General features: G+C 39.7%; 1 protein-coding gene across 3 annotated transcripts in view; it reads right to left on the reverse strand.

Moving 5' to 3' along the window:
• FRMPD4 (FERM and PDZ domain containing 4) overlaps positions 1–20,202 on the reverse strand; it is a 300,651-nt gene that overhangs the window by 50,829 nt on the left and 229,620 nt on the right. For all 3 annotated transcript variants that reach the window (XM_040582750.1, XM_040582751.1, XM_040582752.1), the window contains exons 3-4: positions 17,570–17,730; positions 15,331–15,433 (exon numbers count right to left, since the gene is read on the reverse strand). In XM_040582750.1, coding sequence (XP_040438684.1) covers positions 15,331–15,433; positions 17,570–17,730 — 264 coding nt within the window. The remainder of the gene's footprint in view (positions 1–15,330; positions 15,434–17,569; positions 17,731–20,202) is intronic.

A 20,202-nucleotide genomic window follows, 5' to 3' on the forward strand; every position in this document is an offset into this window, starting at 1 on the left:
CGCTGTAAGATGGGGCTACTTGCTTTGCCACCTTCGCAGAAAAGCCACACCTTCCCAGTATGGGCTGCTAACCCCACAGTGACAGAGCACACCTTTCTGAGCTGTTCATAGTCAGAATTCAGGTGTGAGTAGGGCAGCCTTATTACTCCTATGAATTCAAAGATCCCAAGACCAACATACAACTTATATCTGACATCCTCCGAAACAAAAACTCCCCTGCCAACCATAGTTGACACATGTTTTTTGAAGGCTTTATCTTCTACTTGAGCCACTGCGCATCTTTCCAGAGAGATACAAGATTATCATTTAAAGACTTTAAATGATGGAGAATGACCACAGCTTGCTCTCTCACCTCTCTCGCTGTTACTAGCTGCAGTTTCTTTAGGGCTGGACTGTACTTTCCTACCAAGCTGAAGAGCTGCCTGCTGTCCAAGTTCTTCTTTGTTCAGATGTCCACATTCAGATAAAGCCATCTGGATTTCTCCTGCCATAACCCAACTAGGCTGATCTTCTTATGTCTTCTCATAAAAAGGACAACTTCTGGCTCATTTTTGCTGCTCTTCCCAAACTACATCCAATTACCAGCACACTTTCAGGAACGGACAAGCACTGCAGACCTTCTGTGGTTATACATAAAGTTTATATTGCCTCTCTACTCCCACTTGATATTCTTTTCCTTTTTATATCCTTTTAATATTCATTCTGTTAGCTACAATGTACTGCTCTGAAAGGTCAGATTCAATGAATTATTTAATGCAATAGCAAGCTGAGGCACAAAATGCTTCCTCTTAACAGCCTCTGGTAGTTTCATCCTAGGCTGAGCTGCAGTTCAGTGAACCAAGCGGATCAAGACAGGAATGCTCACATTCACTTGTTCCAAGCAACAGGCACATCCACCCTGTGCTTCACCTTGGCCAGGCTTCTTCTGCAGCAAAGCTTTTACTACTGGAAGCCATATTCAATGTGCTGCACTGGGAAATAACACCTGCCTTGCAATGTCAGTGCACGACTTTGAAAGCTCCTTTCCCTAAATTTCTGAATTTCTGGAATTTGTCCAGCTATTGCCATGTGCCAGTGGTGCTATCAGCTAGAGGTGGGAAGACCCAGTGTGAAGTTACTCCGATGCCATGCTGCACAGACTGTTAACTACAAGATGGCAGGCACCACAGGATTTCTTTGAGGCTGCTCTACCAAATGCCCTGCATCATCAAGAGCTGGCAAGGAACTCAGCTCATAAAAACTGGACCGTGAAGGACTGCCATCCCCAAGCCAAAATGCACAACAGATAGCAGGGCTGCCTCTGAGAGGCAGGCACCATGTATGTTAACCTTCATGTCCTATATGTAACTTCTCCCATGATCTCCTAAATCAGCTTCCCCACAATTAGTCTTTCTTCCTTGATCTTTCAGTCCCATTCCCCAAAGGTCCCTCTGCACCCTGCCCATGCAGCCCCTCAGCACAGAGGCTGGAGACCGTGATCTTGAAGGTCCTGGGCTCTACCACTCTCTTGGACAAGACATTTTCCACTTGCTCAGGAGCTGACTGCTGCTCTTTCAGGCAACAATACTCTGGGCTGGAGTGAGACAAGGGTGAGTACATGGCCCCTGTCAGAAGGTAGATGTGGTATTTGGTCCACAGCCCCAGTGGCTGAACACTTGGGCTTCATAACCCACCAGGAGAAGTTTTCTGATGATATAACCCCCAAAATTCTTCCCTAGTAAATTTCTGGGAGTATGAGAATCCACCACAGCCCAGTGGGCAGCACTGTAAGGACAGAAAAAGCTGAGAGGTTTTGCTTCAGGATCGTGAGGGTGGCTCAGTATCCTCAGTAATATTTTTGCTCCATCTGGGAAGTGTAAGGCACATGAAGGACAGGGAGGTAATTCAGGACAGCTGGAATGGCTTCACTAAAGGCAAGTCCTACCTGACCAGCCTAGTGACCTTCTATGATGGGGTGACTACATCAGTGGACAAGGGAAGAGCTACGTATGTCATCTGTCCAGACTTCTGTAAGGCCTTTGACAACAGCCGCCACAACATCGTTCTCTCTACATTGGAGAGAGATGGAATTTGATGGGTGGACTGTTCGGGCATGAGGAATCAGTTGAATCCAGAGGGTAGTGGTCAATGGCTCAATGTCCAGATGGAGACTGGTGACAAGTGGTGTCCCTCAGTGGTCCGTATTGGGACCAGTACTGTTTAATATCTTCATCAATGACACAAGACAGTGGGATTGAGTGCACCCTCAGCAAGTCTGCAGATGACAACAAGCTGTGTGGTGCAGTTGACATGCCTGAGGGATTGGGTGCTATCCAGAGAGACCCAGCCAAGCTCGAAAAGTGGGCCCATGTAAACCATACAAGGTTTAAGAAGGCCAAGTGCAATGTCCTGCACATGGATCAGGGCAATGCCAAGGCTGGGGGATGAAAATTGAGGGCAGCCCTGAGAAGGACTTGGGGGTACTGGTGGGTTAAAAGCTGAACATGAGCTGGCAGTGGGTGCTCACAGCCCAGAAAGCCAACTGTATTCTGAGCTGCATCAAAAGAAGCGTGGCCAGCAGGTCGAGGAAGGTTGTTCTGCCCCTCTGCTCTGCCCCTCTTACTCCACCTGGAGTACTGTGTCCAGCTCTGGAGTCCTCCACACAGGAAAGACACAGACCTATTTGAGCAGGTCCAGAGGAGGGATGGAACACCTCTCCTGTGAGGGAAAGCTGAGAGGGTTGGCTTCAAGAACACCTTATTGTGGCCTTTCAGTACTTAAAGGGGGCTTATAAGAAAGATGGGGATAAACTTTTAAGTTGCATTCAGACAAAGGGTAATGTTTTTAAATTAAAAGAGGGTACATTTAGACTAAATATAAGGAAGAAACTTTTTACAATGAGGGCAGTGAAACACTGGAACAGGTTGCCCAGAGAGATGGTAGATGAATCCCTGGAAAGATTCAAACTCAGGTTGATTTGGGCTTTGTCCCTGCTCATTGCAGGGGGTTTGGACCAGATGAACTTTAAAGGTCCATTCCAAACCAAACTATACTATGATTCTGTTATAAAATACTGACACTGACATGCTTAGTTTGTCAGCCTGAAGTACCAGCTTTGCCTTGGATCACACTGACGTCCAGCTCTGCCCTCCTGAACTCCTCAGCATCTCACAGGAGCTGTAACTCCAGCTGTTGCTGCCTGACTTAGAAAAGCCTCATGACACCCACAATCTCTACTGTGGGTGAGGCAATCCCCAAAGGGATTAAATTAACTGTATTCGGTATCTTTAGAAAAATGTAGGCAGCATATATACGTATATCCATAGCTGAACTGTATATTCTATGAAGACCAATATTCTAACCCCCTACCCCCAAAAAACTAGTAATATTTATAAAATGAATAGCATGATAAAAAAAACCCTATGTTCAAATCATTGTCTATTTTAACATGTATTTTCCAGTAAAACAGAAACGAGAGGTGAACTTCCAATACTGGAGAAAATCACAATGACATGTCAGAACTGGCACTTTTTATTTATCACTTTTAGATAGAGAGACAGGAAATATTTCAAATAAATATTTAAGACTCTCCTTGTAACAGACTGGCTGTACAAACCATATATAATGTCATGATAGGGTTTTGGTTTAAATGAGCTGTAGAACCTCAGTTTCTCATTTCCAAGTAACATGCACATCCCAAATCCATGATAATAAGGCTTTATGAATCACATTCTTCTCTCTCTCTGCACACACATGCAAACATACGCAAATGCATACATACAAATGTGGAAGACATACTACATGCTCGTGATGTTATTTGTCCAATAAACATCCCTAAGACTTACATTAGCAAACTGCTAATAATGCAATCTCCTCTTTCTCCAACAAAAAAATGGTTCCAAAAGAGTGTGTTGAATTTTCTTTCACTCCCATATGTCAATATGTGGTATAGTTGCTTCTTTAAACCCATGGCAGTTTGTATGAATTATTAATGAACTCAACAAGCCTGCTGGACACTGTAACATGACTATAATTGGTGTAGAACACTAAGAAATTGTTTCAATGCTTTCCAAGAAGGAAAAAAAAGTGGTATCTTTACTATCACATTTGTTCTAATATTTAATTAAAGGCTTTGAACACAAACAGAATTTCAGATAAAATGCAGAACAAAAGGGTGTTTCTGGTCACAAAAGTATAATTTCCATGTAAAATTGAGCAGTAAGGAGAACGACAAAGATAAAGAATTAAAAAGAAACTGGACTGCAAACTCAGTTAATGAATAGTTATAATTTTTTGCTGTCTTCTAAAATTGAGAGTTCTTGGTACTATTCTTGATAGACTCTTAGGCAGATGATATTTTCCTTTTAAGTCTCAGGCACACTGTAATGACGCACAGAAAAGAATATTGAGCAGAAAGACAATGTATGGAACAAAGATTTCAGTGCAATGATTAAACCTCATGACTCCTACACTTTCTATGAAATACAGATGACCTCAAGGATTTTAAACTGCTATAGCAACCGATTTTCTTCTCTAGAACTGCCTTTTCGCATATTGCTTTCTGAGTAACAGACCTGCTGAAAAGCTGAAGTGATCATCATACAATGGGTAAGTTCTATGGTACAAGATGACAAGACCTTTGCCTCTCCTGCAGTCTTGTTTGATTCGTAAGCTGAACAAATTTGGCTTTAACTAAACCTCCAACCAAGCTGATTTACTTTATTTAACAATATAGATAGTGGACCACACAGGGATTTTCCCTTGTGCAGTAAGTAAAATACATTAAGCTTTAGTCTGCATGAAGAGGAATAAGAGCTAACAGAACAATTAACATTTGAGCACATAACATGTAAGAAATATGCCTTTGGGATAGTGGAGGTTGATGACAATCTAGGTTTATCTCTTCAGTCTCTGCTTTGGTATTTGCAGCCTCTACTTTGACATTTCTTACTTCTTGGTTTCTCAGAACCAGTTTCTCTTGGTTTCTTAGATGAACACAAAGTAAGACTAAGACCAACGTCCTCTGGAGGTCACCTGCTGTGAAATACAGGTGATTCATCTTTCCCCTATTACTGTTGCTGCTTCCAGGAGGTCTGTGAAGACTTGGATGTTTCAAGTCAAGCAAAAAGTCAAACAGAGAATGGTATCTTTGGGGAAAAGCCTGAAGAAAGCTAAAGCAGGAGCTAAAAGGCTTCTCTTACACTATTTTTCATGTGTTGCTTGTAATAAATTACAGACAATCAACTGGCACATCAGAAATCAAACCAGGAAGAGCTGACTAATAAATCCCACAGAAATCTACTGCGTTAAGCTGCCCTTTGAAGCATTCAGTATTTTTTAAAGGTAAATTTATTTTTTTAGTAATTTTTATTTTCTACTAGCTCTTGTCTCAGATCCTTTGTTAATGAGAAACTGGTTTTGTCCTTTGACCTTCCACTATGACCTAAAATTATCCCAATCAGTGGTAACATATAACTGAAGAATCTCACTTTGGGGGCTAGTGGGTCACAATATGTAAAACCATTCTCCTTCCCTTTTAACTAACCTCCTGATTGGGCATATAAGATAACTTTACTCAATTTCTTGGCAATTTTGGAAGTCCTTGTTGGCTGTAGTATTGCTAAATCAAAAATATGACCTAGTTCTGTGTTCTAGTCCACCAACCTACACAGAGTCCCTACAACTTTTCTATTCCAATTACATTATACTATCAACTGCTAAGAGACTCTGAGTCACAAAATTATTCTTATTGGAGTGGGGCAGGAAAAAGAAAGGACTTGCTAATGACAGTCTTAAGCCTTTTGATCTTATTTCTCAGTATTTTTGAAAAAGCCTCCAAAACCAAATTAGTCCTTGCCAACACAAAAAGTGTCATAGAAATTTAAAGTTGACTGCACCGAGTGAGATCCAATTTTGTTACAACATAATTAAGTCTAGACATCTCTGAATCAAAAAGAAGTTTGGATTGAGTGAGTTTTATCAGACTAGTATTAAGCCAGGTACTTCTCATCTCTACTATTTTTGTGATTTTCCAGCTCCATAGGCAAACTACAGGTTACTGGTGTCAAGCACTATCAACCCCACATGCCTTCTCGCTGAAAGCCAACATTGCTGTCAGAGCAGGAATATGAAATGGAAGCGTAGAGATAGCCATTGTAACTGGACCTTAATGTTAAGAGAGGCAGCCACCTTATGACTGCATGTAGGTTCAGGAGGTATGATTCTTCATTTTATTTTACTTAATAGATTAAATGTAGTCTGGGAAGTAAATAGGATTATGATACTAAAAACTAACTCTGAAAGTCAGGAACCCAGAAAGACACAGCATCCACATCAAAGAGAAAGGTCTTGCCATCTTCAGGAACTCTTGAGTCAGCTTTCCATCACACAATTCATTAAATTCATTACACCACCATACCAATGGACCATGTGCTATCAAGACATCTCCGTGACACTTTGCTCTTAGTAGGGTTTTACCCATTTCCCAGTGACTCTCCTTATTTCCTTCCCGCCTCAGGGAGTGGTGCTTCCACCTTGACAGGGGAAAAAAGTGCTCCCTTAACTGCAAACACAGGATTACACCACCACTCAGCATGCGAGCTGCCCACAGGATCTAAGCAGCCCCAAGGAGAAGGGCTTAAGACCTCCATTTATTCATATTTTCCAATTACATGGTTAAAGATTTTTAAAAGCTATTGCTTTTTGCTTTTTTCTCCCTTCCATTCTCACTGTGCTCTAAAACAGACATACCATAGCCACCACACTAACAGTTATGCTAGCTTTATTTTCTCCAATTTGACAAATGAGTTATTGTAAAATGCACAAAATCTTTCAAATACAGACACTGCCATAAGCTTCTACACAACTAACAGCTAAAGACTAAAGGTATTTTAAATGCATGAAACTGTACAAGACATTGCAAATTGGTCACAGTATTTTCACCCCTTTCTCTCAAAAGTTAAAATTACCTTTTACATTTCCTTTGAGCACTGGTGCATATAAAACTGCCAGCCCCAAAACAGCATTCCTTAAAAACAGGAGATTAAAAGTCTTTCTGCCTTTCCCTGATATGTCTGTAGCAGCCACAACCCTCCAAGGGTCAACTTACAACCGCACAAAAATATCATTTTTCCCTCCAAGCTCTTGATATCACCTTGGCTGTCTTTCTATCAAAATACAGCATTTGGGTATAATTCATAGTAACTATAAGCCTTCTGCTTGATATTGCCATCCACCTTTCAGTCTTTGAAAGAAGTATTTCTCTGTCTTCCTGAAGCTATTTAGGCAGCAGATAAAAAACATTTCCTGTGATCCAAATGTCCCGCACTGTCTCAGGATAAAAGGGAATCCTGATGCCACCACTGACTGCATTGTGTGTAACACAAGCCTTCACAAATCATCACAGGCCTTATACCACACAAATATTGTGTCTTCTCAGAAATAGCTATGTTTTCCATTACAACAGCTTTGTTAGCTGATGTGTATGTGCTGAATCAGTCAGCAACTGACTAGTAAAATTAGGGAGCTGTAAGCTTCCCAGTGAGGAAAGCCGCACACTTCTGGAAGGACAGAGCTGCTCTGTGAGTTCCATGCATGTGGTGGTGAAGGCATCTCTGTCACCTTCATACTTCACAGTCACTCCTTGCTGGCACTCCCAGATGCACAGCACAATCCTCTCCTGTCATCCTATACTGCTTCTGCAAGCCCAGAAGCCGTCCTGCACAGACTGATGCTTCCCAAGCAAGCTCGTGAAGCTGTCTCTGTCTTGTCTTCCTGTTTTCTGTTGGTTAAACTGCTCCATATGACAGTGCTTGTCTTGTATAAGTGTAGTTGACCTGTAGTAATGTCCTCAAGGCATCCATACAAGCCACAGAATATTCAAGGACCAACAGGATGACACAGGGGGGTGGCTTGCCCAACATGATCTTTTACGATTTGGAAATGTCATTCCAAAAGAGACAGATAACAAAGCTGGGAAAGGGAAACCATGAGATTTCTGTAGTTTGACACCTCTGCGTTAACTGTCCTTGCCCTAAACAAAGGACTTGAGATATTTAGGTACGTCCTGCCACATATTCCAACAGGAAGTAATCCTTTGATGCATGAGGGTTGCAGCAGCAGCACAAAGAAAGATAAACATCTGTTGTAAAGTGTGCAATATAGAGGAAATCCATCACACAGAAGGGTTAATTCATAGTAAACTAAAGCTGGGTATTCATTTGTATGACTTTACATGGAAATAATTTGAAATGTTCACATCAGTGCATCTGACTTCAAAGTGAACACTCCACGCGGACAAGCCAATGCTTTTGTTTAGTCATATGAGAAGCAGTAAGCCTACTGGTCAGAACAAGCTAATGAGAGCAACATTTGCTGGTTCACATCTGAAGAAGGCATTTTGTACAGTTGCTTGTGTTTTGGGCACAGCTGTTCCACATCTCTGTTCGTACCCTTGCATTCAGCTACCCTAAAGCAACTTGTTATGGAACAGCTGACCTGAAATTCATCATGGCTGAGTCTCTTTGTAGAGGATAATAGAGTAAGATGATGACACAACACTTCAACTAGATGACATATCAAGCCTTGAAATTTCAACAAGACCCTGGACTCGCTAACTCCAGGGGGCATCCAGCATGGTGAATCTGAAAAGAAACTTACAAAATTAAGTTCTCAGCATTCCAAACATTTGGATTATTGAGCCCAAACCTATCTAAACCATGCCAGCCAACTTTCGGCTACGAAAAGAGCAAGGATAAGAGACTGGATGCTTTCACAGATACAATGGATTTAAAAGAGAACAATTACCATAGCTGGTATTGATTTAACAATAACAAGTAATACCTCTATACAGCTTTCAACTCAGCTTAACTCTTACAGGCCTCTGTGAAAAGGTGGGCAAGCATTTCTGAAGCCATATTACAGATTAACAATTTAAATCTAGAGAGGTCTGAATTAGCTCTCAATATATTAGCTCAAGTACCAGAAGCACTTCCCCACACCGGCCAAGAAAAAAGGTAAAGCAGACAATATTAAATCTGGCTCTCACAGTTAATTGCAGCAGCTGATTTAAAGTACTTAAGTTATCTCAACATTATGTTGCAGAAACACCTGAAAAGGTAGAAGACATACATCTCACAACACCCCTCAAGTCAGAAAGGAACTGAGTTCTCATATCCCGACTTCCAGATCTATGTTTGAGCAAGCTGATTAGAGGTACCTAACTAAATGCCCTGGCAGAAAGCTTATCTCCACCAATGTCACTTGCAAAACTCCGACAAATAATTTGGCCCAACATTTTGTCTGTCTGTTCAGCAATAAGTATCTAAACCCCAAAACACTAGCAATTCACAGATTGTGGCCTCAAACAAAATGGGTATAGCCTCTGGATTCATATACCAAACTGGAAGTATAATGAAATACCTTCAGATTTAAAGGTCTGCATGACTCGTTTTTCAGGAAAAACAGGTTTCAAGATTCTCAGTTGCTAAGCAGTATCATAGCTAATAAATTAATATACTTGATTTTTTCTCTATGATGTTGATTAAGAAAGTGTCTTAACATTAAGTCCACCAAAATTGCTTGATCCAATATATGAAATAGTCCAAGCCTAGTGACAGAAATTACATTTGAAAAGCAGTATTTTCAGCTGCTGTTGAGAAGACCATGATGACAGGCACTGCCACTGAGCTCCCTTTTGCACTTGCCTTTAGATATGATGATGCAGAGAAGCAAACTGGTCCTCTGACATACATGGAGTCAAATGGCAGTGACAGAATCCCCATCCACTCCACGATGATGGTGAGAAGGGTCATCATTGATTAAATTCATGTTAGCACTTAAAATGCAACATGCAGCCTGAAATCCTGGAGGGTTCCTTCTCTCCGGTTTTACAGTAATACAAAATTAAAACAGAAATTCTACTGCAGAACTGAAAGAATCCTCCAGATCCTCTTGATGAAAACTTGCCTTGACATTAACTTGCCAAAGCAAGAGTTATTTCAGAAAGGTTTTTGAGTAATTTCTCTTAAATAGAAAATAGAGCCAACAAGAAAGAAAAGCCCTTAATGAATTTCACCTTTTGCAGTTCTCGCTTTGCAATTAAAGTCTTTTAGTGGAATTCCACAGGACGTCAAATACCAATTTACTGCTGTTACAGTTTCAAGGAACAGACTAATCTAGCCTAATTTCTCAACCTAGAAGTCAGGTTTCTATTCTAATAGTTTTCTGTGCTTGTTCTTCAGACAATGCACAAATCGAGCTTTCTCGAACAAGGTAGTTTATTCCAAAACAAGTATCTTGGACAGATCACCCTCTTCAGGTGCCCGTCTCTCCTCACAGGCTGCCTGGATAGCTGTTTTAATAGAAGTATGAACAAAACTCCACTACTTTGCCCTCCTCAGAGTTTGTTTTATGGCATAAGCAGTACCTCTGTGTGTTACTCAAAATTTCAGTAAAATGTCTTGCTAAGTGAAAAGACATTTTACATATGTTGGGATCCTTGTAGACTGATGCAAACTCTGTACAATCTAAGATAATTCATTTCACAGCAATCACCTATGAACATTTTATAAGGCAAATTATTTGTCAGATGTATTTCTTTAAGTGTTTTAAAAGGTTTGGTTGGTTAAACTGAAGCTTAAAAAGATACATATTTAACATTAACTAATGATAATGAAATATTGCACCTCTGAACAACCAACTAATTGATCCACTACCTTAATACACTTTCTAATATATTATTTTTGCACTGTTTCTCACCTTGAAACACGCAAAAAGTTGCTACATTGTGCAGTGACTGTAACATTATCTCAAAGTGCTTATTGTTAAGTATGTGTGAAAAGCTTTAAGTCACAGAATCTGTATCAGCAGTAAAAGAAAACCAAGGTAAGTAGCTCCTGCTACAGTTTTGAACTGGCTGCACTTCAAATACATCTTCTTTCTTTAGTATTCTGTTCATTTCCTCCTTGCCTGGACTGTAACCATACATTTAGAAAGCTAGGCTTGTTTCTTCCTCTTTTTCAAACGTCAATAACTTTCTGTCTCGAATGGAACACATCTAGACTGCAGCCATAAGAGACACTTATAAAGGTGACCTCTCTTTGAAAGGGAAACCGTAAACATGACTTCTGGGTGTGTGCTTGAAAATAGCTCAGGAGAACATAGTATGGTGCAAAAGCTATTGAAGGTTACCAGGAAAAAACGAGTCCGTATGTATTTTGTCTGCAAACTGTACTGAATTCATATTTCTGCAACCTTGGTTTTCAAAGGACAACTTGAATGCTAATTAAATGTTGCCAGTAAAGCAGAGCCAAAAGAATTAGATGGATGAGAATGACCTACAGGGGATATTTATAATGAATATCCCTGATAATCTCCAGACTTGAGACCTCCTAGGATACAAAGCATCCTTCAATTCTTAAAAAACAAATAAAAATCTTTCACCAGGTTCCTGCTCAGTACCCCCTGGAGTCAGCAGAGGTAGCTTTAATACAGTTTTCTACTTAAGAAAGCTTATTTTCAGTAGTGAATGTTTAGAAAGCACACACATAATTACAATATTAAAATATAATAGAGAGACCATGTGAAAATTTCTGTATTATGTGATCCCTTTATCTTCTTGCATTTTCCCATAGGAAAAAAACCCATTACACAAAAGGGACTTCCTTAAAAGACTGGTCTAACTATTTCTACCCCTGTAGGAGTAAAAAGTACGCAATGAACTTGGAGCTCATAGGAAAAAGGCTGAAGAAAAACAAATGATTGGAAAAAAATTGCTCTGACAATTTGTGGAAAATTTAGAAATAAAGTAGATTTATTGCTTATGGACATACTATTTCCTAATGAAAAAAAGCTTTAATTGAAATTTTTCAGATACCATTCTTGGTGGACATTCTGAATCTTTTTTTATTTTTTGGATATAAGCTAGAATGTAGCAGAAAGTCTCTTTTCCATTTTATTTTCCTTCAATAGCATAACTTGTTTTGTAAGTAAATGTCCTGACAATGTTTTTTTTTGGAAAACAATTAATATTGCATTACACTAAAAACTGTTTAACATTCAAGGTTGACTTAACTAACATGTGTATATGTTTGCCTGGAAATTCTGAGTCTTGCTAAGCTTGTTAAAGCATGATGCTCATCTGGTTATGCTATCTATTTTTTTTTTTCTCATGCAGTTTGTTTTTTTTCTGTTTGGCTTGCTATGATCTTTATGGGTGTATTTTGGAAGCAGGTTAATTTTTTTCCATGCTCTCTGCAATTATAAAGACACATTCTTTCTTGACTTTACAAAAAGCTTTGAGTGAAAGCTGCATAAAAATAGCCACAGAACTTCACGTCATGAAAATAAAATACACCTAATCAGCAAGAGACCACGCAATCACACACAAAAATATAGTGTTGGAATACCAATTTTTCATCAAATGTGCTGCAGTGACCATTAGGTGGTATAGTGTAAGATCCTGAGAGAAAGGAGAAAAGAGGATCCAAGCTAAAGAGCAGACTTCAGATTGTCCAGGGCACTGGTGGGCAGGGTCCTGTGGGATGCACCTCTGCAAGCCCAGTAGAGATGGGAGATTTTCATGGAGAGCCTCCTCCAAGTGCTGTAAGTCTACTCCAATCCACAAAGAAGCAGGCAGGCACAGCAGGACACCAGTGCGGCTGCAGGGAGCACCTGACTGAGACCCAGCACAAAACAGAAGCCAGCCAGAGATGGAAATGGGGAGAAGTTACCCAGGCAGGGGTGGAGTTTGCTCAGCTGGCACCGAAACTGGTAGAGGATGTGAACGGTAACAAGAAGTGCCTCTACAGCTACATCAGCCGTGAGAGCCAAGGGTAGTATGAACTCACCACCAAACGGGGTGGGCAGCCTAACGAAGGACACTGGAAAGGCTGAGGTACTCAGTGTTTCCTTGGCTTTGGTCTTTAGTGGCAAAGGCTACCACCCTGGTCCCTGAGCTCAGTGGCAGAATTTGGGGAACAGAGGTAGACAAAGATTGAATTAGGGATTTCTTAGGCAAGAGGGACACTCACAAGTCCATGGGCCTAGATGTGATGCATCTAAGGCTGCTGAGGGATTTGGCTCATGTCTTGTAAAAGCTGTTCTCTGTCATCTTTGAAAGGCCACTGGTTGAGAACTGATGCATCTTTCCAGCGTGGTTGTGAAATCTCCATCTTTGGAGATATTCAAAACTTGATTTGACAAGTCTGTGCAGCCACATCTAACTTTGACACTAGCTCACTTTGAGCAAGAGGTTAGACTGGATAACCTCCAGAAATCCCATCTCAGTTTTTCTATGGTTTTGTGATTACATCCATTGCCCAACCTATGCATCTCAAACATACTCATTGCTAGACACAGATACCCTGCTACTGGCTGGGAAACAAGATTTTAAAATTGCTTCTGTGCACATTGAAAACTGAAAGCAAGTATTTTCAAAGTTGCAGATGTATCTAACCCATATCAAAACCTTTTACTATACAGAAGGAATTCATTATTTCATTGGTGTAAAGAATCGGTTCTGCTATGGTGTCAGGACTGTACAGTAACAGTGTCTAATCATCCCAGGTGTCCCCACTGGCATGAAAAGAAAGCACTTTGTTTCAAGTGCTGTAATATACAACCCCAATACATTTCATTCTGAGTCTCATCAAAGAATGAATCTCTGTCAAAATCCCAATGGCAGACAGATTCTGAGAGCAGAGGTGGAATTACAGTTTAAGAAAAGTATCACCAAAAGCTTTGCCTGGAATGCAACAACACTCAAAATTAAATCACCAGCTATGGAGTCAACATAATTGGAAAGGGTGACATTCTGATTCACTTTCTTATTTGAAGGCAGACAGAGAATCAGCCACACAATAAATTCAGTTTGTCTCAGGCCTAATCAATCTATTTTCCTTGATGTTATTACTACATATTGCTGGCAGCAGAGAAATGAGATAGAGATCCTAATTTTGATTACTTACATATCAAATAATCAAGGAAAGAACGAAGACTGCAATATGATTGCTTTATGAAGAAAAAAAAGACATAAAAATGAGTTTAAGACCCATTTGTGAGCCTTTAGCTGACAGTCAATACAGAGCATAGAACAGAAATTTATTAGGAACAGTTCCTGCAGTTCATGCAGTTTCTTTGTCTTAAAAGACAAGTGTCAAAGTCCCCTCTTAACGTGCTGTGTTTCTGTTAGTTGACTTGCAGGTCAACACTTTTTTAAAAAAAAATCAAAAAGATATCAAATTTTATCCAAACCCGCCTAACATAGATAAAAGCATCAGTGTTGCTGGTGTCTTTATACCATTTCTGTATCTCCTTTGGAAGTTTGGTTCGCAGCTGAATCCCCAGCAAATGAGCACCTTTTTGCTCAATGTGTGATCAGTAAGAGGAGTACAACTACCACAGCACCTCCTGCCCAAATTTCCAGAAGTAAATTGGTTACATGGCTAACACTGATAGCTACCAGTTCTGGGGAAAGGTACCTGCACAGTTAAAACTTGAGTATCTCTCAGGAATCAACTAGATCCACCAGTTCAGAATTTACACCAATGAGAAGGAAAATAGCAGAAGCAAACCTGATTTCCAGCAACTAGGGTACTAGAATTTACAACAACAGAATTTTTATGTTTCATTTTTTTAATTACTAGTCATTTTTCTATGCAATGCACTAACATTTCTTATTACTCCAAACACAAAGCTTATTATGTGAACCACATCACATCTTTTTATAGATCCTGAGCATTTGTCAGTCACTGCCCTTTCTTTCCTTCTACATCCCATTAGAAATAATGACATTTCTTCTTTCCTGCATTCTCCAGTCACTTTTTTGTCATTTTCTGCCACCTATCCACACAGCCTTGCCTCCTGCTCTTTTCACAAACTCATTACCTGCAATCCACCCAAACACTCTTTGAGCTTCTCTACATAACTACCATTTACATTCACCCATCTGCTCTCAAAAATGACCCCACCACATTTTCTTTCCTCTTCACACAAGACAGACACAATTCAACTTTCTTTGTGTATAACAGTGACTGGAGCTGCCTTGCTCCAGGAATTATCTCTTCAACAACCCATACCAAAAATAAATACCAGAAGAATACTACTCCCGTTTTGATACCCAAGTATTTTGGAACTGTTCAAATATCTTACTATACTTTTTCAGCTACCCAGAGGACATTTAAAAAAGCACTTCATTTCAATACTAAAATGCTTCACCATTCTTCATTATGACTTAAGCAACATTATTTTCTCTTTTCTCAGCCATGAGAAGGCAAGACTTGCTGTATTATCAAATGACTGTACAAGCAATAAGCTATTGGTTCATAGTTTAAGCGACAGGACATCAACTACCTGACAAGGTCGATGACTCTCTCCCTTGGAGCAGAGCTGACTGGCTCATCATTAATCATTATGATCTGATCCCCTGGTATAAGCTTTCCTTCAGAGGGGCCGCCTGGAGACAAATGAAAAAAAACACACAACACCACAGGTTAGCAGACCATTGTAAATGCACAGATTCACTCTGTTATTCACGTATTTGAGTGTTTTTTTCTTCAACTAATGGCACGCTTAACACTATTTCTGACATTACTAGTACTTCCTCACCAGGAAAATCTTGAAAGCTAGTGTATTAGCAGCTTCTACAGAAGTTCCTCAAGTTAAGCTCTAAATTCACATCTAGCCACCTAAAAATAAGGCCTTGATTTTCTGGAGGGCCAAAAGGACCCTTAATGGGTGGCCTAATTCACCCTTTAAAGTTTGATCAACCATACCTTACTTATCCCTGATCAATCGTTGTCTGATATCCTTGTATGACCACCCTAAGGATGACTCCTTTTCCTGTAAATAAATGATCCTGTTAACTACTGTTAAGATCAGGAAGCCTTTCTACCCGGTGTCTACACCAGATCTTCCTTGTTGCAAAGCATTGTTCCCTGTCCTAGACAAAGTAACACTGGCAAACATCTTGCTCCTCTTCCCTATAAAACATCACTTACATATTTGAAAGTCTTGCAGGTCTCTCGCTTTTTGTTCTGGCCAACACAAACCTGTTTCCTTCAATCTTAAGACAGTAATTTTCTATACCTCCAGCCTCTGAGTCTCTTTTCTTCTGGATTCCTACCACTTGGTGAACACAAGCTTTACGTACATCCAAAAGCATTGCCACTTTCAGTCAGACACTGATACTTAGCATTAGCCTGAGTAGACAATCAGGCATGTACATGTCTATGTGCTTTGGATTCTGACACTGCTGAAACGCATATTGAGTTTGTGTGTTATAAAATGCACATAATACTTTGCTTCTCAGCATGATTACATGCCCAGAAGAGGGTGCGACATCACAACTGCTAGTGAAAAGATATATCCCCTTCAGACTTCTGTCTTTAAACTCTGCAATGATGATACATAACCCCCCCAATAATATTCTCAATATGAAGATAAAGTCTTAAAAGTAAATGTTACAGTATTCAAAACCAACTCATTTAACAACTGAACTAATGCTGTTCCTTTCCTCTGGTTTCAAAACTTCACCTAGATATCCAGCATCAATGGATACAAATCCATGCAGGAGAACGTTGTCCTGAGCTCATCTTTCCTCCTGTTCACTTGGAATTTAATAAACACCTTTTCCAAACTGAACTGTAACATAAAACTACATTAATAATTCTAACATAGGAGAAAAGAACCATCTGGATATAGTTCAAATATTAGTTACACTGCTCGCTTCATCTGAAAGCAATACAAATATAATCAATGCACACACATGGGTAAATGACATCAGAACTTCACAAAGTCGATTTTCCCTCTCCTCTGCTATCTGCGGGGTTCTGGAGAACATATTGAACAAGAGCAAAGTCAAATCCCTGCCCTTGGCTCCAAGGCAATTTTACGTAACAACCTAAACTTTTAAGCACAGAGAGTAGGAGCCCGCTGTTTGGAAGACTGATTAGTCCCAGGTCTGGTCCCCCATAAATTCAAAAATACCACAAACCTCACTAATTTTCACTCCAGGCAAGACATTTAGGAATCTATTTTGACCTGGCTTTTTGCCATATAGTTATACAGAAGTTTCCATTAAATAAATAGTAATACAAAAAAGCCAGCAAAAACACCCTCTTTTTAAAAAGAAAATATTATAGTTAGAACCAAGTATTATAGTTAGAAACCTAGCTCTCCTTGGGAAGCTGATGATAAAAAGAATGAAAAATATGTAAATTTTAATTTCGCAACTCAATATACCTCTTGAAAACACTGATTCAATGGCAATGAAGGTGACATCAAACCAATATAAACGTAATAGGGAGAAGACCTTTCCTTGAATGAAGTGGGTCAACTTTTTTTCAGGCAAACAACAGTAAGGGCTTAAAGCAATAACCTAAACCTGGCTTTTTTAAAACATATTTACATAATGTTAGAAATGGGTGCAAGGAGGGAAACTACTGGGTAATAAAAGGCTTAAAATCCTACTTAGTATGTGTGATTACTTTGCCTGCCTGAATATTTTAACAGTACTCAAATTTGTAGCTGTGTTTCATCTCAGTAGATAAAATCCAAGTTTGTTTCTTGTGGTCATGTGGGGAAAACATACCTGGTGTTACTGAGCGTACAACAACGGGCTTTTCACTACCAGCCACAAACCCAAATCCTAGCACAGGATCCCTCCTCATTTCCACTTTCCGAGGAGCTGGAGGGGTTATTTGGCAGCTCTCTATTCGAGGGTCTTCAAATGTGGCTGATTGTGTCATGTGACTGTGAAAAAAAAATAAAAGATGGAAAAAGGAAAAAAATCATTAAAACATGATTTTGTGGTACCTACTTGAGCCAAGCAATTTCTGCAGCGATATGAGATGAATACCTGAAATGTTCTCACTATAGGAATTAAAACATCAACTTAATTTTCTATTAGAATTTCTAATACACAAAGTAATGATGCTGCTGGCAGGTCTCAAACACTAATCAATAGTATCAACCTATAAAGAGGTCTCATTGACAGCATACATTTAATTATACCCCATACATGAAAGAAAAATAACCCAATAATAAAGCCTTTGTCATCAGTACTTGAATCTTTCATCCTTCATTTCTGGAAGGGAAAAATAATAGAGTGACCTACTCTTAATGTAAAATACAAGGGTCCACCAGCCTTTTGTAAGAAGAGACACATATTTAAATGTGTTTTTCCAAAATTTTAAGCAAGTTTCTGAGCTGAGTCCTCTCCAACAGACTACTTAAGGCACAGGTAACAGCTCTATATTTACTACTCGGGTAAACAAAGTGTGACTCCAGAAAAAAAAAAAAAAAAAAAAAAAAAAAAGAGGATATCAAGAAAATATGTTTATCAGCAATTACTAAAATACTTTACTTTCAGCTACAGTTTTATGACAAAGGTGACTTACTGTACCTAGAAGAAAGAATTGTCATATCTGGAGGGAAAAATCTTGATTTTTCAAGCAGAAAATAAAAATGAAAGCTATCCAACATCACATATCCATGAAAGAGGTCGTGGTTTAAAAGCACAGAGTCCCCTAAATTAACATTAATAAACACTGAAATGTGAATGATGCTGTATGCAGACTGAACTGGAACATAGTTTGGGTTTCCCACCCAATGCCTGGAGCTCCCTGCTGAATCACGGCTACCAATTCCCAATGTCGATTAGAGAGACAGACAGACCGCTCCAGTGTCACACCCTTCCAAATGCCATTAACTGAACTCACGTGCATCAGGAAACCCAGTCACCACTGCAGGCAACAAGCAATACCTGGTCAGCGTAGCGTGAAGACAGACCTGCAGCTCGTGGCATCGGGTTATTGCAGTCTTGACAGAGCTCAGATAGTATTTGTTTAAAGCTGCCTGGCTGAAAGTTAATTCTTTATTTATCTACAAGAGACTATAAATCTGCAAGTGCTGAACTAACTCCAGCTCCTGATGGATAAATGCGGTAGACAAACAGAGCCAAGTCCCAGCCCCGTCTGCAGGGAGGGCACAGGCTCCTGCAATGAGAAAGGTAACGGCCAGGTGCCCAACATAAGACACCGCAAAGAGCATCAGATAGGCAGATATCCCTACAGCAGTAGGCAGTATCACCATTTTGAAAGTTGATCTCCTCATAAATAATTAACAACATGAAAATAAGTGATTTTCCCATATCTTTGATAATCTTATATATAACATGTTATAACATGAGAGTTATCAGACATCCCATGTGACCAGAATTGTTGCTCTCGCCTACCGTCCCTTTTCCACCTTCAGATACAATTCCCTGAAGAACTCCAGTAAGGCAGTCCATAAGGAGAAAGGCATCATTCAGAGATCACTTTTCAGCATCAATAACATACAAAAACTTCTTTGATCTTTCCCCAACACATCCACCTTGGGCATGACATCAATTTCCATTCTCTCTGTGGTCTTCTTCTATTACTGATACACAGAAGAGCAGCAAAATCTCAGTAAACTCTCAGTGGGAGCTTATTCCTGTGACTGGATTTTTCTAGGGCTTTTCTTCAAAGAAACTCTCTATCCCTATCACAAGATTCAGTCTGCCTAAGAGTAACATGCTGCCTTTTTATGCATATGATCAGAGGTAGCAGAAGCTACATCCTTACAAAAATAGGAGAGAGAGAGTATCTCTGTGCTCTCCTAGTGTCTGCATAAGGTGAAGTCAGCAAAGGAAATACATTTTCTTTTACTAGGTAGAGCAACACATCTGATACTTCATTCTCCAGCTCCTCCTGTTCCTCCAGTTTTTGTCAATTAGTTTCAGATGATTTTCTATTATGTTTATTCAAAAGAACTGTTAGAAAAATGTAAACTCTTTATGAAATCTATCTTTAAGACCTCCCAGACACCCTCCTCCCCATCAACTCCCATTTATGATGTGGCCTTCTAGATATTCAAACATTTTGTCTTTCAACTGGGACACTTTCTGAGATGTCACTGGTATTGAAAAAACTACCTATCTCAACTTGCGTACTTTGCTTTGGTAGAGAATATAAAATTGCATTTGTCACCTCTTCTAGGTCACAGCCTTACCAGAAAGTTAAAATGTTCTATTTAATCATTTGTGTCTAATAGCTGTGTCCATTTCTGCAATACAAGCTGACGCTGTCTCCAAAGAGGAAATGCCATATTTACAAGCAACTTGAAAATACTGCTTGAGCTTTTGAGAACTACTTTCCTGCCATTGTACATTCTCTCTTCGAGCACTTGTGTAGCCTGTTT

This window comes from Falco naumanni, chromosome 2 (genome assembly GCF_017639655.2).
Source record: "Falco naumanni isolate bFalNau1 chromosome 2, bFalNau1.pat, whole genome shotgun sequence".
Taxonomy (NCBI): domain Eukaryota; kingdom Metazoa; phylum Chordata; class Aves; order Falconiformes; family Falconidae; genus Falco; species Falco naumanni.